The sequence below is a fragment of the Hemicordylus capensis genome, chromosome 4 (genome assembly GCF_027244095.1).
Source record: "Hemicordylus capensis ecotype Gifberg chromosome 4, rHemCap1.1.pri, whole genome shotgun sequence".
NCBI classification, from domain to species: domain Eukaryota; kingdom Metazoa; phylum Chordata; class Lepidosauria; order Squamata; family Cordylidae; genus Hemicordylus; species Hemicordylus capensis.
In genome coordinates, this window is record NC_069660.1 from 187,668,536 (window position 1) to 187,689,310 (window position 20,775).

General features: G+C 45.0%; 1 protein-coding gene across 10 annotated transcripts in view; it reads left to right on the forward strand.

Moving 5' to 3' along the window:
• TRIO (trio Rho guanine nucleotide exchange factor) overlaps positions 1 to 20,775 on the forward strand; it is a 371,831-nt gene that overhangs the window by 117,516 nt on the left and 233,540 nt on the right. For 9 of the 10 annotated variants that reach the window (XM_053242690.1, XM_053242687.1, XM_053242689.1 and 6 more), the window contains 3 exons: positions 4,048 to 4,240; positions 5,487 to 5,999; positions 15,875 to 15,997. In XM_053242690.1, the coding sequence (XP_053098665.1) occupies positions 4,048 to 4,240; positions 5,487 to 5,999; positions 15,875 to 15,997 (829 nt within the window). Of the gene's footprint in view, positions 1 to 4,047; positions 4,241 to 5,486; positions 6,000 to 10,953; positions 11,093 to 15,874; positions 15,998 to 20,775 lie in introns of those variants that run through there. The other variant, XM_053242696.1, reaches the window with a different exon arrangement.

The following is a 20,775-nucleotide window of genomic DNA, read 5'->3' on the forward strand; positions in this document are numbered from 1 at the left end:
GATCATCTGTGCGTGAAAATAGACACCAAGCTTCATTGGGTCTACCTGACTCTGGAGAGACAGCTCAAGATTCTGTTGGCTGTAAGGTCTCTCAAGTCCAAGAATGCAGCGAACCTTATGGAGACGGCCAGCATATAGGGCAAGATGGTTTTGTGTCAGGACTTGGTACCTTGGTCCCATCTTGATGCACAACCTCCTCAGCATCTCCTTCTCCCCTTGCTGGAACAGATCACCCTAAGGTCCTGCCTTTAGATTCCTGTGACGAGGACGGTGCATCTCTGGACTGGTGGCTGCAGTCAGTCAGCTGGCGGAGGGCACCAGCCTTCAGCTGCCGGACCACCTGACCATCACCACAGATGCCAGCCTGACCAGGTGGGGGAGCACACATGGGAGTCAGGACTGAGCAGGGAGGAGTCCAAAAAAAGCATCAATTGTTTGAAATTGTGGGCTGTGCAGCCGGCACTGGAACATTTGAGACAGTGGTTCAGGGGCATCACGTTCTCATCAGAACCAACAACATGTCCGCAAAGGCATTTGTGAACAAAGAGAGACAGCGCCTGGGGTCCTGCACAGGGAATCCTGTGTGCTCCTATTTTAGGCAGAACGACATCTACTATCAATCTGGGCTGAGCACCTAGCGGGACTATCTAAGGTGTTGACGGACTGGCTCAGCAGGAATTCAGTGGTGGAGTTAGAGTGGATGTTACAACCATAGTCGTCCTGGCAAGTGGTCCAGCACTCTGCCACAGACAAAAATATGTCCCTGGACCTTTGCTTCACGTGCCTCCTATGCCCTCGGAGTCTGGGAACAGATGCATTGTCCCTTCCTTAGTCTTCTGTATACCTTTCCGCCAGTTCCTCTTCCTAGGGTGTTACAGAAAATACAGCTGGAGCAGACAGAGGTGGTTCTGATAGCTCCTCACTGGTCTCATCATCTGTGGTTTCCAGATCTCTTGCACCTAGTAGTCCATGGCGGATTCCTGCATGTCTGGGTCTGTTGACCCAGGGGGTTGCGGTGCACCCTCAACTGAACCTTTTCTGCCTTACAGCCTGGTGGCTGAGTAGAAAGGCCTCAGTGTAATGGGTTACTCGAACGTGGTGTTCCACTCCTGTTATCCAGGAAGGCTTCCACCAATAGGGCCTATGGGCATACATGGAGGTTCTTTCAAGCTTGGTGCACCCCTCATGGTAGGTCCAGTCATGGTGTGGTGGTCCAGGACATCCTAGGGTTTTTACCATCTGGCATCAACAAGGGTTTGAGCACTAACACCCTTATTTCAGGTTGCCACACTCAATAGTGTTTTGGACACCAGGGGGCAGTGTGAGGTTTCCTCACATCCTCATATTCTGTTGCCTTAAGCAGGGGGCTCCTTGCTTAACCTGCCTATGGTCCACTGGTTTCCTACTTGTAATTTGAATTGGGTGCTCTCGACCCTTATGTCACCACCCTTTGAGCCTATGGACACTTGTGATATTCGGGTATTGACCCTTAAATTGGTGTTTCTGGTTGCCATCACATCCACACATAGGGGATATGATGAGCTCAGCATCTTGTCAGTTGACCTGGAATTGTGCGTTTTTCCTAGGGACAAGGTCGTCTTACGTCCTGATCCTTTCTTTGTTCTGAAAGTTAGTTCTCTTTTTCACCAGTCCCAGGAGTTGTCCTTACTTACCGTCTGTCTGAATCCTGTTCATCCACAGGAATGCAGAGGGCATTACCTACATGTTCAGAGAGTGCTTCGGTTCTGTTTGGATCATACAGCTATGCTACGTAAAATGGATTTCCAGGACAGATTCTGAGAAGCAGGGGAGAAGTATCCTAAGCAACCATTTCTAGGTGGCTCGGAATGCATCTTGCTGGCCTATAAGAGTTTGGGGAAGGTCCCTCCTACAGCATTATGGCCCATTCCTTGTGGGGAGTGGCTACTTTTGCCACAGTGAAGGGCAATTTCTCCTTGGCAGAGATCTGTAGAGCAGCCACCTAGGCCTCAGTTCATTCTTTTTCTAAACATGACAAAATTGCTGTGTTTTCGTAATCTGATGCTGCCTTTGATAGACAAGTTTTGCAGAAGGTGCTTTCTCAGTGACATGTGGTATCTCCCTACCCTGGGATGGCACTGCTCTTCTGGATCCCATACGTGGAATGCTGTCTGGAAGCCTCTGGAAAAAGGGAAAATCTTACTCTGGTTCTCTGAGATTCCTGTAGGGCATTCGGCCTCAGATTCCTGGAGAGCATTCATCATTCAGGACCTGGGTTCAGACTAGTTGTTTCTCGTTTCCGTCTGCATGTGTTTTTTTTGTTATCACTGATGCTTCTGCCTTTGCTGCACATGTGGGGACCGGTAGTTAGGGCTTCTTGGGGATGTTCCCTCTGTCACCCTTCTGTCTTTGTCCTACTTCTCATTCTTGTTGGGTTGTACAGTATTTGACCTGTTTTTGTTCTTCAGGTTTTGTTCCTAAAGTTATTTTATTAGTTCCCTTTTCTAAAGTGGATGGTTAGGTCTGCCTCTGCTTTTCCAGTCTGGTCTGGGAAAGGCGGGGTGGCCCCTCTCCCTGGAGGAGTCTTTAGGTTTGACCTTGCCTATTGCTCCTGAGGCAGGTGCCTAACCCAAACATGGAATACCCTGATGTGAATTGGCCTAGACACAAAAACAACCAGTATCGATTTCTGTAATTGCAGCAGCACTTTACCTGTTGTCGTGATGACAGGAATCCCCAGGGCGCTAAACATGTCCAGCTGGGTTCTCACAGTTTCCCCACATGGTAGTGGGCATGCACTTGGTGAGGAAAAGCCTTAGAAACTCATGAGTAAGGGAAGCTGACCATGTGAACAGGCTCTCAGATACAAGATGCAGTCTGTAAATTCTGAGTCTTCTGTCCATGACTTAATTGATACTTCGTGATTAACTTGACTTGCAAGAGCATCTCACAGGGTACATCCATACGACTCAAAGAACTGAAACTTTGATATGTGGACCAAGAAATCCCAATTACTCAGACTCTAAAAATGCATCACTTACACAGTGCTCTCTCCAAAAGGGGGGTCTCTGTGTAAATCCCAAAACAATTTAGGTATTTCTGCACTATCCAGAAAGCAGTAATTCAGTGCACACAGTCTCAAGAGAGTTTGAATAGTAGCAAAATCTGAGAATTGGTCACTTTTACATCTAACAGCAAAAAATTCAGGATATGTAATATCTTGTAATAGAAGGCAGCACTTGCTTCAGCACAACAAGTAAAGCCACTATGGATAGAGCACTGGACTGTAGGAATTTGGTTGCTCTTCACACTATGGAATCAGTCTTTATTGGGAGAGGTTTCCAGGAGGAGCCACACACACAGTTGTATTTACAGACTGCAAGCTGAATTTTTATTAGCGTGTGTATCGTGCGAAGTTCCTCTTAGTTACCAGAATCCTAAACAAGGTTTTGCTTCTATATTGTTCGCTTCATGTGAAAGTGCATCTAACATCTGAAACCTGTTAGATTCTTCTTTTGCTAGTACCAGGGTAGCCCAAAGATAGAGGTAAAGTTGTCTGGGGTGGCAGCATTCTAGGGGGATCTGCCTCAGACAGCACTGGAGAGAGAAAACCTACACCTTTGGAAGAGGCTCATGGAGGCAGCTGGGTGATGACCTTTAAATTTCAGGGGCTTTACCTCCATCAGCTGCCCAGGACATAAACTTTTTGCAGGAGCAGAAGTGAATAAGTGGCAGACATTAACTGAGCAAATAGCATCCCGATCAGCTCTTGATCATGGAATGTTTTGCTGTGCTACTTAGCAGCATCCTAAGATCCACAAGATGATGCATGTTCACCGACAAAATGTTGATTAATTTAGGGCAACTACAAAGCTTGGGCTAGCCTTCCACTAAAAGTATTCCATAATCCTACCAGGTTATGTAAAATTCCAGCCACACTTTCTCCTCCTGCAAGTAGACTCCTACTGAGTTGACAGATAAGAATCAGAGTATAATTGGCAGATAGACTAGACAATTGGCACCTGTGGCATTCCTCACCTATTAACTGCTGTCTTATTTGCCTTCTAGTGAAGAAGTATGTAAACGAGGTTTCACCGTTATTGTAGATATGCGTGGATCTAAATGGGACTCTATTAAGCCACTTTTGAAGATCTTACAGGAATCCTTTCCCTGTTGCATTCATGTTGCACTGATAATCAAGCCAGACAACTTTTGGCAGAAACAGCGGACTAACTTCGGCAGCTCCAAGTTTGAATTTGAGGTAACTTCTCATGACAAAGCTGGATTCACCCTGCCACCCCCTTCAGTGTTCGATAAAGGAAATGAAGAAAAACCTGCCTCTTGACCATGATTATTTGAGAGAGAGAGATATGCATGTAACTTGATCAGATAAGATCAATTTCACTGTTATGAAGAAAACTTAATTTTCTTCCACTGCATAAACTATTAATAAAATGCACCAATCAATCTGGCAATCTGAGTGGTATATTTAGAATTGGGACTAAATGTTTTAAACATTTGCAGATGTGGAGGAGGCATTCTGTTTGCATAGGTGTGAACCTCATTTTAGAAGAGTAACTTGTAATATATGAGCTGCTAAAATGGATACCTACATACCTTAGGTAGACTTCTCCAACCTGCGGCCTTCCAGATGTTGCTGAACTACAACTCCCAGCATCCCTAGCCACAATAAATTGTAGCTGTGGTTGATGGGAGTTGTAGTTCTGAAACATCTGGAGGGCCACAGGTTGGGGAAGCCTGCCTTAGGGTGTACCTCCCCACAAATGGTCTAATATTAGATCTGGTCTAATATTTTTCACATTTCAAGACTATTCAGTAATAAAACTATTAAAAGAGAAACTGAGGGCAAATGTTTGAATTCCATGTTGATGGCTCCTTCCTAATGAGCACTGCACTAGTAAGCACCTACTTTTTAAGTTGTTGATTCCAGTGTTGCTAGTCAACATGGAGAGTGAGTGTTGCAGTGCATACCCAGAGCTCTCTTGCATTGGACTTAGCCATCCTCTTCACTTTAGGGTACAAGTCTGTCCAGTCCATGCATTCCTTTGCCTGTGCAGAGCTGCCACCTCGGTTTAAGTGAATGGGTACACGCCATGCTTCCCCTGGTATGTGCCTGGGACTCTGGTTTGGGACATAGGCAACTTAGGAACTGTGGTTTTCCTATAAATCTTTAATATTGGCCCAAGTTTCTAAAAACGTAATCTTGTGTATTGTTAATTATCAGCTTAGTTGAACCTTAGCATTGCTTGAAGTGAGAGCCAGTATGGCACAATGCACAGAGGACTGTATTTGGACTGAGGAGACCTGGATTCAAATCTATATTCAGCCATAGTTTACTAGGTGATCTTGGGCCAGAGAAAGCTGTGCCTCAGCCTATTCTCCTTATATGGCTGTTGTGATTTCACATTTCATTAGAATGAATCCTCTAGGTGTGCTCCAGTATATAAGATTGTACATTTAACACTTTAATCTTTGCTACTTTTCAGACAAACATGGTGTCTCTAGAAGGCCTTACCAAAGTTGTCGACCCTTCTCAGTTAACTCCAGAATTTGACGGCTGCTTGGAATACAACCATGAGGAATGGATAGAAATCAGAGTTGCCTTTGAGGATTACATTAGCAATGCCACACACATGCTTTCCAGGCTGGAGGAGCTGCAGGATATATTGGCCAAAAAGGATTTGCCTCAGGACTTGGAGGCGGCTAGGAGTATGATAGAAGAGCATTCTCAGCTAAAGAAAAAGGTCATCAAAGCACCTATTGAAGACCTAGACTTGGAAGGGCAAAAGCTGCTGCAGAGGATACAGAGCAGCGAGACTTTTCCCAAAAAGAACTCTGGGTCTGGGAATGCAGATCTACAAAACCTCTTACCGAAAGTATCCACTATGTTGGACAGGCTGCATTCAACGCGGCAGCATCTGCATCAGATGTGGCATGTGCGGAAGTTGAAACTGGACCAGTGCTTTCAGCTCAGGCTTTTTGAGCAAGATGCAGAAAAGGTAACTGTTTGGGTGGGTGATGTTTTCTAAGCCATTGATGGCTAACTATTTAAGTTGGTGGATTCATGTGTGTTAAAACCTCGTAGCACTCTGAAAGGGTGAAGTGGTGCAACACTAAAGGTAGAGGTGACTCCCCTTTAAGAGCCGAGGCGTGTGAGTGAGAGTGTGTGTGTGCGCGCACACACACACACCCACCCACCCACACACACACCACCTTAGGCTTAGGGAGAAGATGGTTGCAGGAGGAGGAAATAATTTCCCAGGACATGGGTCCTGTCCGGAACTGCAGTTCACAACCTGCAGGCTCTTAAGTTAGCTGCTGCATGCATTTAAAATAGTGACATTAAATGAGTTGTAGGGTCATTTAGACCCCCAGAACCTTAGGCATGCAGCATTTAATACCCATTTCATGTTCTTTTTAATCCTAGTGCTCTCCTAGTTAAAATTTGAAATTGAAAACAAACAAAAAGCCAAGCATAGGGGAAGGGGATGAGGGCATAGCTCTGTAGTAGAGCATCTGCTTTGCATGCAGAAGGTTCCTGGTTCAGTCCTTGGCATCCCAGGTAGAGTTGAGAGCAACTTCTGCTGAAACCTTGAAGCACTGGTGCCAGTCACTGTAGACAGTACTGAGCTAGGTAGACCAATGGTCTGACTTGGTATAAGGCAGCTGAGGTCTGAACCACTTTAGAATTGATCCTTTTATTTTGAGAGAGAGAGAGAGAGAGAGAGAGAGAGAGAGAGAGAGAGAGAGAGAGTGTGCAGGCATTCCATTATGTACACACGTGCATTCTCACTTCTTTTCTGCTAAACTTAAGCATGGTGCTTTTCAACAGGGGATTTCTCTTTCTGTGGTAAGTTCCAAAGCTATAGCGTGCTTCCTTCCAGTGTTCTCTGCTTAGACTTTCTTGTCCAGCTGCAGAGCTGAGAGCCCCAGATGGATGACTGCCTGTTTTGTAGATGAACACAGGGGAGAGATTTTCTGCCTAGAATATGCATCCTCCTAGCATTCCATAATAAGTAGGGAACTTTCCCCAAGATTTAGAACCCAACAGGGGCTGTGAAGAAGCATATTGAAACTGGAAATGCATCTTCTTTGCCAATGACAACAGGAGACAACATGAGTAGGAGCCAATTCTGACATCATATTTTCTCTCTAAAGCTGAACACCCGTGGAGGAAAGAAACATGGGAAAAAGTTGTTAGAATGGGAAATACATGTGGATTTTTGCTGCTGTCATGCAGAATGGAAGTGTGTATGTGTATGCAGTCCTGTTTATATTACTGTTTCCCCCCGCACAAGATGGAATGCTCTCCATCTAGTTCTCCATCCATTCTTCAAGTGACATGCACAAAACTAACTTGTTTGACTCAAGCATAAAACACGCGGTCATATGAAGCCCTAGCTCAACTTGCATGTCTGAATATGTTCAACAGTGTTGAATGAACCTCTTGCACATTTATAATGAATGGTTATTAATTGAATTCTGAATATGAACTGAATTTACTGAATTCATCCATTGCTGCTTGATCTTGCTTATCAAATCAGCTATTTGGAGATGTCTGATCTTAGTCTCACATTTGGACTGCTGGAGCTTTGTAAGCAATGTTATTTTCAGTGTTCAAAGAGGGTAGTGCTGTGTTTTTACTACTGTGCTTTGCTTCTCCTGTGCGGATAGGCTAAAAACCAAGCAGCCATTAAAATAATTTTAAAAGTCCTTATATACTTTATAATTGGAAATGTCATTTAAAACTGGGCATTGCTTCAGGTGTTATAAATTCAAAGGGACTTAACAAGCTTTTTAACCAGATGCAGTGTGAGCAGTAATGTCTATCTGTCTTGCATTTCTTTCAGTGCATGCATAGTTGTAGCACTTTCTCTTCCTTCAAGTGAATACTATACACGTGCTTGTGCTAATCATGCACTCTGGACACAGATAGCACTATGCATTTCCTTTTGCATGGCAGATCGAATGGAAAGGCATATCTTCACTGGCACTGGCAAGGCACATGCACATCCATTCTGCACCGTCCTGCATTATTTATTCAAAGTATATTTTAGCTTACCTTGTGCAGTATAGTAAACCCAACCAGATTTTTCTCCTTCACAGTATGCCATGTAGTATTTTTTGATACTACACTGAATAGTATTTTTTGATACTACACTGAATTTATTTTATTTATTTATTTTTGCATTTATATACCGCCTTTCGTTAAAAAGATAACCCCAAGGCGGTTTACAAAAGTTAAAAACATACAATAAAAAGACAATAAAAACATCATGTTAAAAATATAAAAACAGGCATAAATACAATACAACAAATAAAAACACAAAGAGGCTGCAGTAGAAAACGATCATGTAAAAGCCTGGGTAAAAAGCCAAGTCTTTAAAAGCTTTCTAAAAGCTGTGATGGAGTCTGAGGAACGAATGGCCACTGGGAGAGCATTCCAGAGTCTGGGGGCAGCAACAGAGAAGGCCCTGTCCCGAGTGCACAACAGCCGGGCCTCCCTCATTGTCGGCACCTGGAGCAGGGCCCCCTCAGATGTCCTTGTCAAGCGGGCAGCAACCCTTGGGAGCAGGCGGTCCCTCAAATACCCCGGGCCCAAACCGTTTAGGGCTTTAAAGGTCAAAACCAGCACCTTGAATTGGACCCGGAAACGAACCGGCAGCCAGTGCAGCTCTTTCAAAATGGGGGTGATATGTTCCCAACGGGCAGCAACGGATAAAACCCTCGCTGCCGCGTTTTGCACTAGCTGCAGTTTCCGGATATTCTTCAAGGGCAGCCCCACGTAGAGCGCGTTACAGTAATCCAGCCGCGACGTGACTAAGGCGTGGGTAACCGTGGCCAGATCTGCCTTCTCGAGAAAGGGACGCAGCTGGCGCACCAGCCGAAGCCGTGCAAAGGCACCCCTGGCCACCGCCTCCACCTGAGCTTCCAAAAGCAGAGCCGGGTCCAGTAGTACCCCCAAGCTGCGTACTTGCTCCTTCAAGGGGAGTGCAACCCCATCCAGAACCGGTAAAATCTCCTCATCCCGATTGGCTCTCCTACTGACCAACAGTACCTCCGTCTTATCCGGATTCAATTTCAGTTTATTAGCCCACATCCACCCCATCACGGCCTCCAGCCCCCGATTCAGGACATCCACTGCCTCCCTAGGATCAGATGACAAGGAGAGATAGAGCTGAGTGTCATCCGCATATTGCTGACAACTCAGTCCAAATCCCCGGATGACCTCTCCCAGCGGCTTAATGTAGATGTTGAACAGCATGGGGGACAAGACCGATCCCTGCGGGACCCCACAGGCCAACGGCCACGGGGCCGAGCAGTAGTCCCCCAGCACCACCTTCTGAACCCTCCCCTCAAGAAAGGACCGAAACCACTGCAACGCAGTGCCTCCGATTCCCATACTCGAGAGGCGGCCCAGAAGGATACAATGGTCGATGGTATCGAACGCCGCCGAGAGGTCCAGCAGAACCAACAGGGACGCACTCCCCCTGTCTAGTTCCCGGCGTAAGTCATCCACTAGGGCGACCAAGGCAGTCTCAGTCCCATACCCGGGGCGGAAGCCAGATTGAAAAGGGTCCAGATAATCCGTATCATCCAAAACCCTCTGCAGCTGGGACGCCACCACACGCTCTATCACCTTGCCCAAAAAGGGGAGGTTAGACACAGGTCTATAGTTGTCCAGGTTGGAGGGATCAAGGGAGGGCTTTTTAAATAGAGGTCTTACCACCGCCTCCTTAAGGCACGATGGCATCCTGCCCTCCCTTAATGAAGCATTAACGATCACCTCCAGCCACCTACCTGTCCCCTCCCTGGCAGCTTTTATTAGCCATGAAGGGCAAGGGTCAAGAGCGCACGAAGTCGCCCGCACACTGCCCAGGATCTTGTCCACATCCTCAGGCCGCACCAACCGAAAAGAATCCAACACAACGGGACCAGATGGTACCAAAGGCACGTCTGCCGGAACTGCCAAAACTCTGGAGTCCAGGTCAGCACGGATGCAAGCGACTTTATCTGCAAAGCAACAGGCAAACTGATCACAAAGAGCTGTAGATGGCTCCTCCCCCATTGTCTGGGGGGATGTGTGGAGCAAGGTTTTCACCACACGAAACAGCTCTGTTTGCCTGCACTGAGCAGACGCAATGGAGGCGGAGAAAAAGCATTTCTTCGCCGCCCCCACCGCCACGGCGTAGTCCCTAAAATGGGCTCTAGCCCGTGTTCGGTCGGATTCGTGACGACTCTTCCTCCAGCGTCGCTCCAGCCGTCGCCCGAGTTGCTTCATCGCCCTAAGCTCCGAGGAAAACCAAGGAGCCGAACGGGCTCCACCAAGCCGGAGAGGGCGTTTAGGAGTAACCGTGTCAACAGCCCGGGCCATCTCTCCATTCCAGAGATCCACCAAGGCCTCGACAGGGTCACCAGCTCTGGACACTGGAAACTCCCCGAGGGCCGTCTGAAATCCAAGCGGATCCATAAGCCTCTGGGGGCGGACCATCTTAATCGGCCCACCACCCCTGCAGAGGGCAGACGGAGCAGTCAAACTAAACCCCACCAGGTGATGATCTGTCCATGACAAGGGAGTGGTCTCAAATTCCCCCACCTCCAGATCATTTATTTCTCGGTCGGCAAAAACCAGATCCAGAGTGTGTCCTGCCACGTGGGTAGGGCCCGATACCAGTTGAGACAGGCCCATGGTTGCCATGGAGGCCATGAAATCCTGAGCCGCACCCACTAGGGGGGCCTCAGCGTGGACATTGAAATCCCCCAAAACAATAAGCCTGGGGGAACCCAAGGCCACCTCCGAGACCACCCCCGCCAGCTCAGGTAGGGAGACTGAAGTGCAGCGGGGTGGTCGGTACACCAGCAGAATCCCCAGCCTATCTCGGAGGCCCACCCTCAAGGACAAACACTCGAAATTCTGAGATGGCCTGACCGGGCACCTGGAAACGGGGAGAGTCTCTCGAAAGATGACTGCAACGCCTCCTCCCCGACCCTCGAGGCGGGGCTGCTGCACGATCTGGAAACCTGGAGGACAAAGCTGAGAGAGACCAACCCCGCCCAGCGGATCCAACCAGGTCTCCGTCACGCATACCAGGTCAGCACGCTCATCCACAATCAAATCGTGGATAAGAGATGTTTTTGTGTTAACTGACCTGGCATTCAGCAGCAGCACCCTAATCCTCGAAGGAGTGTTCCCAGAGCTCCCTAGGGTCAGAGGGTTGGGAGAAGGGCCGGAAAAAGGAACAGGCCTCAATTGCCTGGACCGATTTCCCCTGTAACGGCCTGCCGAACTCCCACCGCCATACCTCCCTCTGCCCGCTACCCGTGATATTGCCACCCCCACTCCAGACCCACTTTTTCGCTCCCCCAGGCACATCTCCCCAGAATAAACCACCACGGCTTCTTGGCTTAATAAAAAACCAAGACCAGACTTGCGTGATCTCCTGCTAGCTTCTTGATTGTGGGAAGACAGATCTTCAGGGCAGAAGGAAAGGATCTTCAGGGCCCCAGGCAGCTCACCCCACGGCTGAGAGCCACAAGGACGAGAGCCCTTGTGCTCTCGCCCTTCAGCTCACGCCAAGAGGCTCACGCCCCTGGCCCAGCCTGAGCTTTAAAGCAGCAGAGTCAGCCCCATAGATTGAACACACCTGAAGAAAGGTAGGGCAGAAGCAGAAACACAGTCACTGCCAGCCCAAGATCTTCCCTCTTCCCTCCGCCTTTGTGACTTTGAGTTTGTCCAGTTGATTGGCACGTAAAGCAGAGGGTGCTGTCTACTCTTAACACCACCTTGATGACTCAGCAGTTTGGGAAGGGATCCCTAGTAAGACAGACAAAACACCTCTCAGCTTCCTTCTACCACTATAGTATAAGAGGATCAGACATAGAATAGAGATAACCACATCTGCATAGAAATGTAATGAATTTTTAAAAACATTTGTGAGAGGTTTACAATGCCTCGGCCCAGCTAAAAATCTAGCAGAACTAATTTCAATTTCTGGGTAGTCTTTCATGTGGGGGCAGTTTCAAGAAGAGTCCTCCCCATGTGACAATTGAGTTGGTGCCATTCCTGTATGAGGATTAAACAACTGAATGTGTACTGAGTTTTCATTCCTGTGCTGTAACATTGCTACATTATGATGTTTTGAGTTTCTCCTGCTACCCTTCTACTTCACTTGCAGTGGGTGTTGGGAAACTGGCAGCATGACTGTGCCACATGAGTATAGACCTTATAGCACAGGAGTGGAAACCTGCCATGAAGTGGGGTTAGTATATATGCTGGCCATGAGACAGATCAGTAGGGAGGGCAAATTAATTATGGATTAAGCATAAATTATCACTCACTTCAGCTATGGCTTCTTGGCAATTCCATCCCAAATCAGTGTTCTATACTGGAGAGTTTTTGTATATGTTTGAGGCTGTATTATATAAAGAAATCAAAGATCTAAGAGGAGTTTATAGTAAAACTTACAAACATATAAAAGGGGAAGATCCAGCTTAGACAATATAATTGGATGGTTTATAGAACTCGATAAAAGTTCAGCTACATCATTTAAACTAGACTCCTGAAAAAAACAAATGAAATCCATTGACAAATGAATAATTGCACATTTCCCACAAGTGGTTTAAATGACTGAATTTCTCACCTCCTCCCAATTCTAACTAGCCACACCACAGTTGCATATTGATACACTTGTTCTCATTTATACTTCTGACTGTTCCTTCAAAGCAGCATACAGTAAGCAGTTAAAATAAAATGAATGCCTAGAATGCCTATTCAAACATAACATAAGGCAGTATTTGAACTGAGCAAAGAGGCACCTTCTGAAGTGGTAGCTCTCTAATAGTTAGCAGTAGAGGAGGAATTATTCCTATTCAGTCTAGCATATCTCCCCAAGATATCATCGGCTGATATCTTGTGTGTGAAGGGGAGAGGTGATTTTTGGTTTTTTTTTAAGATTGTGAGCCCTTGTGGGAAAAGGAACCATGTTCTCATTCTTTCTGCTGTGTAAACTGCCTTCTGTTGAAAAGTGGTTTATAAAATATTTTTAATTATAAGCTTAAATCAAATCTATGGTAGGAAAAAGTCTAAAATTGTGAGTTGATACTATGATTGAAACAAAAAAACAACTTGCAGACTATTTATGAAAAATCCAGTTAACCACAAAAATCCATACTCTTTGTGTAAGCTTTGAGGATTCTCAAGGATAATCTACTCTCCCATGTTTGCCTTCTGGCAATGAATGAATGAATAGCTTTATTGCAATCATTGATCAGATGTACAAACAAACAAATACTACATTCTGATAAGAATTCAATCATACAAAATACACCAACTCAGAAGGCTCTTGTAGGGTGACTAGAAAATAGGGCTAGAAGTTAGCTGTTGGTGGATATTAACAGCAGCTGCACAAACTTTGGCAACATTGTAGGTGATAAAAGGTTTCTTATCTGCAAGAAGAAGTGTGGCATTAAAGTCAGCGGTTTGGCCAGGAAAATGTGATAGCAGAGGAGAAATGAAATTGCACTGACTATCATTATAAAAAGAACAGAACAACAGCATGTGGTGGACAGATTCAACCTCATCTGAGCCACAAGGGCACATTTGACCGGCCAAGGAAGTTCTCCGAAACCTTCTAGAGAGAACTGCTGATGGTAAGGCAGCATATCTTGTTCTGAGAAATACCCTGTGACAGTGATAGGGAAAGTGATTAGGGAAAGTGATAGTAGGTAACTAGCAGGTTCCTGGTTAAAATCACTAAGGCGACCTCTTATGGTCTCTGAATTGGAGCTTAAATCATTCTGGTATTCATTGTCCAAGACGCTCTGTCTGAGGATCTTCTTGGCTTGATTGTAATCTAATAATGACGAATATTCAGTAGAAAAGCCAAGTAATGACAATTTGCCCAATAGTGCTTATGTCCAGGTGGATTGAAACCTATCGCACAGCAGAAGAGGGATCAGCCCCAGAGGGGAAAGGTTCTGACAATGTATTGTTTCAAAAGAAAATAAAGGGTATACAGGTTCACCCCATTATCCACAGGGGTTCAGTTCCCGCATACAGGAGGACCTCATTATCTGCGGGGGTTCCGTTCCCACGGATTGTAATGAAATTGCAGATTGTAATGAAACCGCGGATAGTGAAGCATTGAAGTCTATAGGACCGTGTGGGTTAGGTTCCCAGACTTCAAAAATCATGACTAAAAATTGGCAAAAGACCTGTAAAAACAGGCCAAATAAAGTACCCTACCGTGCTCTGCAAGCCTTCCTGAGATAGGTGATGCCCTCCACCCAAGTCCTTGAAATTCTGTGAAAAATTGCAGGGTTTTTTTGTTTGTTTTTTAAACATGAGCTGCTAAATGGCCCTTCTCCACAAAATGGCAGCCAGAAATGATCTCCAAGGTAATTTCTGGCCATCCCCAACCTGCTGATACCATAATTTAATCCCTTGTTTTCCGGCTTTTCTCTGCTTATGCCAAGGTTGGGTGTCCATTACCCGACCATGGATACATGAAACCACAGATGGCGAGTCTGCAGATTGTGAGGTATGCCTGTTCCTGTGGGTAACAGAACCACGGGTAATGAAGCATTGGGGCAATGGGAATCGGGAGGTTAGGTTACTGCATGGAGGAGGAAGAGAGATGGAAAAATAGTAAAGTTAATTGCAGGGGGGATTCCCCCCCCCCATGGAATAGCCACAAAATGACTCCTTCATTCATTCATTCATTCATTCATTCAAATTCTATACTGCTCTTCCAAAAATGGCTCAGGGTAGTTTACACAGAGAAATAACAAATAAATAAGATGGCTCCCTGTCCCCAAAGGGCTCATAATCTAAAAAGAAACATAAGACAGACACCAGCAACAGTCACTGGAGGTACTGTGCTGGTGGTGGATAGGGCCAGTTACTCTCCCCCTGCTAAAGAATCACCACATTAAAAGGTGCCTCTTTGCCAAGTTAGCATTGAAAGCTTAAACAAACCTTCCTGAAAAATCCATCCATCTTGCCACAGCCTCTGCCAGTGAAGAACATATTGCACCCCATTTAATCAGGGCTGCAGTGTTTAACTGATTAAGCCAGGCCATCCCTGTTGTCCTAGAAGTTCTCATATTTGTGGCTGCTGCTTGCCACCATTTCACTTAATAATTATGTAGAACCAAATGCTGATAAGGACTAGGTTAAATTGGGATATTACTAGCAGTGACAGTAGTCACCATTACTATGCTGAAACAAAGCAAAAGGCATATCTGTTGGATTTCACACTTGTGAGATACCAAAAGAAGAAAAGTAAGAGAATAGTGCATTTGTTGTTGGTGTATTCTTTCCCCCACTCCCCTTTTAATTTATCAAATAACTCGTTAACTCCTGTTCTAAGGTTTGGGTGTAGTTGCAGTTACTCCTGGTTCTGCCAAATACCCATTTGATGAGTGCATGTGTCTCACTGTTAACCAGAAAAATAAAAAGGTTGACCAAATAACTGTAAGGCCTGACTTGATCTGGCCCGTTAATAAGTTCTTTTTGAGTGTGGCATTTTGACAAACTACAAATGTACCAGGTAGTGATTCCTTCATTTCTCTTGCTTAATGTCAGCTTTGCAAATAGGTTTGCAGCCACTTTGAGTCACCTAGCTAACAACGCCTTTCTGTGTTGCTGGGGGCACGTTGATGGTCTGAAAGAACCATCCTACTCCTACAAGAGCTTCATAGTCTGGAGGCAGTTCTCACCACAGGTGACTGGGCAAGTGGCTGTTTACAAGTCAGACTTATGCAGCTCCTTATAGTCACAAATGCTTGCTAAAATCAAACTAAGTTTTGAAAGCATGCGTGTCCAGTCTTTGGTCCTATTTTGTGACAAACACTAATTCCCATTTTCTTTTAGATGTTCGATTGGATCACGCACAACAAAGGCCTGTTTTTGACCAGCTACACAGAGATCGGAGCCAGTCACCCTCACGCCATGGAGCTCCAGACACAGCACAATCATTTTGCTATGAACTGTATGGTAAGAATCTTCGCAACTTGCAATAAGAATTGTGCTTGACAGGCAGAAACCTGTGTAGTTCTGAACCAATGTGCTGATATTCTTCTCATGGTGGTGGAGAGCAAAGAATAGCCAATCTAAATAAGAGGAGGGGGTGGGAAGTCTGAGGGCAGCATGGCTTGTCTGTGGCAAGATTCCGATTAGAACTAGAGCCTAACAAATCAATCCTGCTACTTCTGTGCAATGAAGCATATGTGGATTCCCACAGAACATAGCAGGAACTGAGTCCTCGGTCCCATAAAGGTTTTTGTTATGTGGATTTAGCACTTGGATTGCTTGGCAGAAATAAAAGGCTAATCGTGATGTTTCTGTAGATTCTGGTGTGCTGCAATAATTTCGCTTTAGGAATCTTTTAAAGATGGCTGCCTTACTTGGTGAGTAATGTGGGCAAGTGAAGTAGCATCTGGTTATACTGTTGTCAGTACCCAAGAAAATGGGTGCAGACTCTATGGGGAGACCCAGGTAGTGATCTTGAGGGCACCTGATAGTGTTACCTTGCTAAGCCTAAGGAGGTGTCATCTTGGTCACTGTTTGAATGAGAAATTGCCTGGGAGCCACATGTAAGTTGTTTCGAGCTTCCTAAAAGAAAAGCAAGATAAGAAAAACAATTGATTGAGCATGGCTGCCTGTCTTTAATTGACAGCTTTTAAAACATTTGAAATGCATGAATAAACTAGTGAGGTCGGATTTACTAAAGCTTATAATGTCAAACTGTTCTCTCTGGCGTCACTTTCAGTTTCATATGTGTAGTTCAAATGTGGCCTGGTTAAACCGCAATTTTGAACTTCTCAATGCTACAAGAGGCAGAGGCCTGTGTGGGCATGCCTATTTCAAAAAGCACTAATTATTTAAGTTAATTAGCATCTTGGGCAGTCTAAGCAGAGGACAGGAGTTGAATTAAAATGGAAACAAATACCAACTTGCTTGAAGAGGTCATTCTAGGTGAGGGTTGTGTGAAAAGGAAACATTCAGCTTGCGCTTCTGGCTTTCCTTGGCTTGTGTATCAAGGCATTTAATCTCTAGGAGTCCAGTAATCAAAGGCCACGTGGCACAATCATTTTCACGTACCCACACATTTTGTTGCTAATCTATAATGGTTCAATAATATTCATCTGTCCAGAGGGCAACAATAAGGGACCATAAGCTTAAGAACTATATCTGATTAGCTTGTTTGTTTAGATATTAAGATGCTACAGCAAAATCTCTAGTTTGCTAGCTCAAATCCAGAAGTGATGCTGTTCTGTTGGAAATCCAAGCTCTTCACCTAGAAAGCTGTAAGGCAACTGACCTTAGGAAGGGCAGAAGAGTATAACAGTGTGAACTAAACAGTTTGCTTCAGGAAGGTGACTGATAATCCATTTTATTTATTATTTCTCTATGTAAAATAAAATACTTTGGAAATCTTTGTTGAAAAGTGGTATATAAATGTTGTTGTTGTTGTTGATGATGATGATGATGATGATGATGATTATATGTAGGCCATAGTGCTTTAGACAGATAGATCTTCTGATACCCAGCTTATATATAAAATTCACAGCTTTCCTCTTCTTTGATCTTTTAGTTAAACAAGGTATGTCTTGCTCAGCAGCATCTAGTTGCTTGGATTTCGTTTTCTTGGCTGGGTGTTCTTTTTTGGATTCTTTTCTGATGTTTCCTTAGCATGGAGACTGCTGTGGCATGTGTTCCATGGTGCTCTGGTAACACTGGAAGATCAAGGTCATGTGGGGAGGAACTGGCAATGTGGTTTCCCACATGTCATGTTATTCCTCCAAGAAACTGGGACAGTGCTGGTGTGGGAAGGTGCCGTAGCACAAACTCTCTCATGTGGCCCAGGTTTTCTCTTACTAGAGTGCTATGGGAAGGGCATGCACTTCAGAAACTCCGGCACAACTAAATAATGACAAAAGCGGCCCTTGGATGGCTTCCTCTGTCTTCTGCTGTAGTTTATTTGATAACTGATGCATCATGCATCTAAAACCTCTCCATGCCAAATCAGATAAGATGCTTGGAAATGCCTGGCCTGATCTGATCTCCTCCTGCTTGTGGGTACAATTTCAATGTAGGGGTCCCTCTGAGGGGAAAAACTTGGCAGAGGGATTTAAAGCAGGAAAAGAAAAAGAAAGATTGGACTGCACCACCCTTAGGCACTGCCTCCCTGAACTGATGCAGAACCCCTATACCCTCTTTTGAATTAAGGGGGAAAAGTAAATCATAAATCTCTAAGCATCTTGTCTTATTTGACCCTGCATGTCTAACATTCTATATGGGCATGGCCAGGTGAAAGTTAGCAGGCCTAGATTTCTGTTGTGTATTCAGGACTGGGACATGGATCTCAGGAGCACATGACACAAATCCCAACTTGTTCATATAGCTGGGGCATCCAAACCACCCTATATGATTCTAAAATTGTAGGAATATTGCTTGCAGTTTCCCCATGCCTTGGTAGGGTCTGCGTAGTCCTGCCGTAAAGCAAAGGTGGTTTTCAAAAGTATCTCTTGTGCTATTTTGGAGCTATAGAGGTGTGATATAAGGGTGGAAACTTATCACCAGTCTCCTGTTGGTAGAAAAAAGAGTCTGCGTAGAAAAAAGAGTTTGAATGATCCTTTAAGGGAGAAGGTTTACTGGAGTCCCCCATCTGGGCCTACTTTTTTTCAAAAGTGCGCTTAACTTGATATTCGCAGAGGCAGTGAGTCCCTTATGAGATGGTGAATGATTAAGATCACAGAACTTTAAGAAGACACAGCATAAACATATATTTTAAGATGCACTAGATTAATCTGTGATTAATATGGGTTATATTCTGCCCTGCCCCACAATTACATGAGGGTGACAAATGGGTCAACAAACTCCAAATTGTTTCCGTTTTAAGGTGCCTGGCTGTATACTATGTTCAGCAAAATGCCTTAGTAGGAATTTTTTTTAAAGCTCGATAGAAAACCGCATATGGAGATCCGAGGTGCATTTAATAACCATATTTTTGGAGTCAATATGCAGACACTGTTCACTTACATGGGAAGAGGTGTAATTTGATTGCTGTCTCACTTTTTAAACATTGCATCTTGTTGGCAAATAAAGCCTCTCCTATACTTTAGCACCTCCCATTTGGTACAAAGTAGTTAAAATGTCTTGTTAGTAATGTGGGATGAAGAGAGATGATGATTTAGCACATGGCCTGATGCCCCATATGACACTTCTAAGTGTTTGGGAATTGATTACGTGTAAGCTCGGGTGATGCAGTGACCAAAATAACACATTGCTGCAGCTGTAGGGAAGCATGGAAGGGAACATGGTAAGGCTCTATTGACTGATAGTATCCCAAGTTGTTGGATACCTTTTTTTGTTAAAAGTGAGTTACCATTTTGCTGGAACCTGTTGTATTCTGTTTTGTAAGCCACTTTAGGAAAACTGAGATACACATCTATTGCATAAAAAAACAAAAACTCAGACTCTGATATAGTGATTCAATTGTGTGTAATTTGAATTTTTAGACGTGATTAGGAAAAGTTGTCTGTGCTTAATTCTTTATGAACCTAAGCTCTGGCCCAAGGAGGAGCATTCTCCCAAAGCTCATGTTGAAAGGCAGAGGTGGACAGAGGTGGCCAGTTTCTAAAATTTTAGGCTGCAATTCCCTGCATGCAGTCACCCATGCACAAATTGCATAGAGATCAGTAGGACTTGCATGAAGATAACAGGTATCTATCTATCTATCTATCTATCTATCTATCTATCTATCTATCTATCTATCTATCTAATTCTTTTAGACGTACCTGTCGCTAATTTCATGTGCGGCAGCTCCCGCGAGTGTTTGTGAGCAAGCTGCCAGGAGGGGGAGAGGAAAACGGCAGAGAAGATAAGGACAACGGGCGGGTAGGGAGAGAAAGCAGCCGGGTGGTGGTGGAGAAAAAGCAGCGCCTGGGGGAGGGGGAGAGGAAAGTGGCCGTGGGCTGAGAAAATGGGAGAACTAGAGGCGCAGATGCTCTGCGCCCGGGCCAGCTAGTATTAACTTATCTCACATGCCTGTAGTGAAACTAAATATTTCAAACCAGAACAGTTTATGAAGATCTGCTCTTAATGGATATTGTTGTATTAGCCAGATTTTGTGGGCAACATACAGACCATCGGCAGAAGCTCCTTGCACTCAGGCAAAGAGAACTCTGTTTGCACAGGGACCACTGCCAAAGGTTTGGAAGCTGCCCCACAACTAAGACTGTAATGGTGTGCATAGGAGATGAGGTCTGAAGCTTTGGTTTACGCTGTCCCCTTGGGTTAGGTGGCCTTGAGTCTTCTGCCTGTGTGCCTGATGTCTTTTGTATTCAGGTCTCCTACATCTAAGTCAAATACTCGGAAATTTGCTAGATCTTGTGTGATTTGGTGAGGTACGAGGGAAGAGAAAATAGCCACAAAGTTCTTGTTCCTTGTGAATGCTGCTTTTAATTTAGATGGATTATCAGTGTCTATAGACACCAATGCTTGTCTCCAGTATCAGTTGCGGGGAGTAAGAGCAGGAGAGGGGGCATGCCTTCATCTCCTGCATGTGGGCTTCTCAGAGGCATCTGGTGGGCCACTGTGGGGAAATAGGATGCTTGATAAGATAGGCCTTGGGCCTGAGCCAGCAAGGCTCTTCGTTAGTTTATACATCTAAAGGGGTGGTGGTGGTTGCTCTTTGCCTGATTATCTGTAGGTGGTTGTTGCTCTTTGCCTGATTTTCTGACAGACCTCTTAAGCTCTTTTCTTTTGCT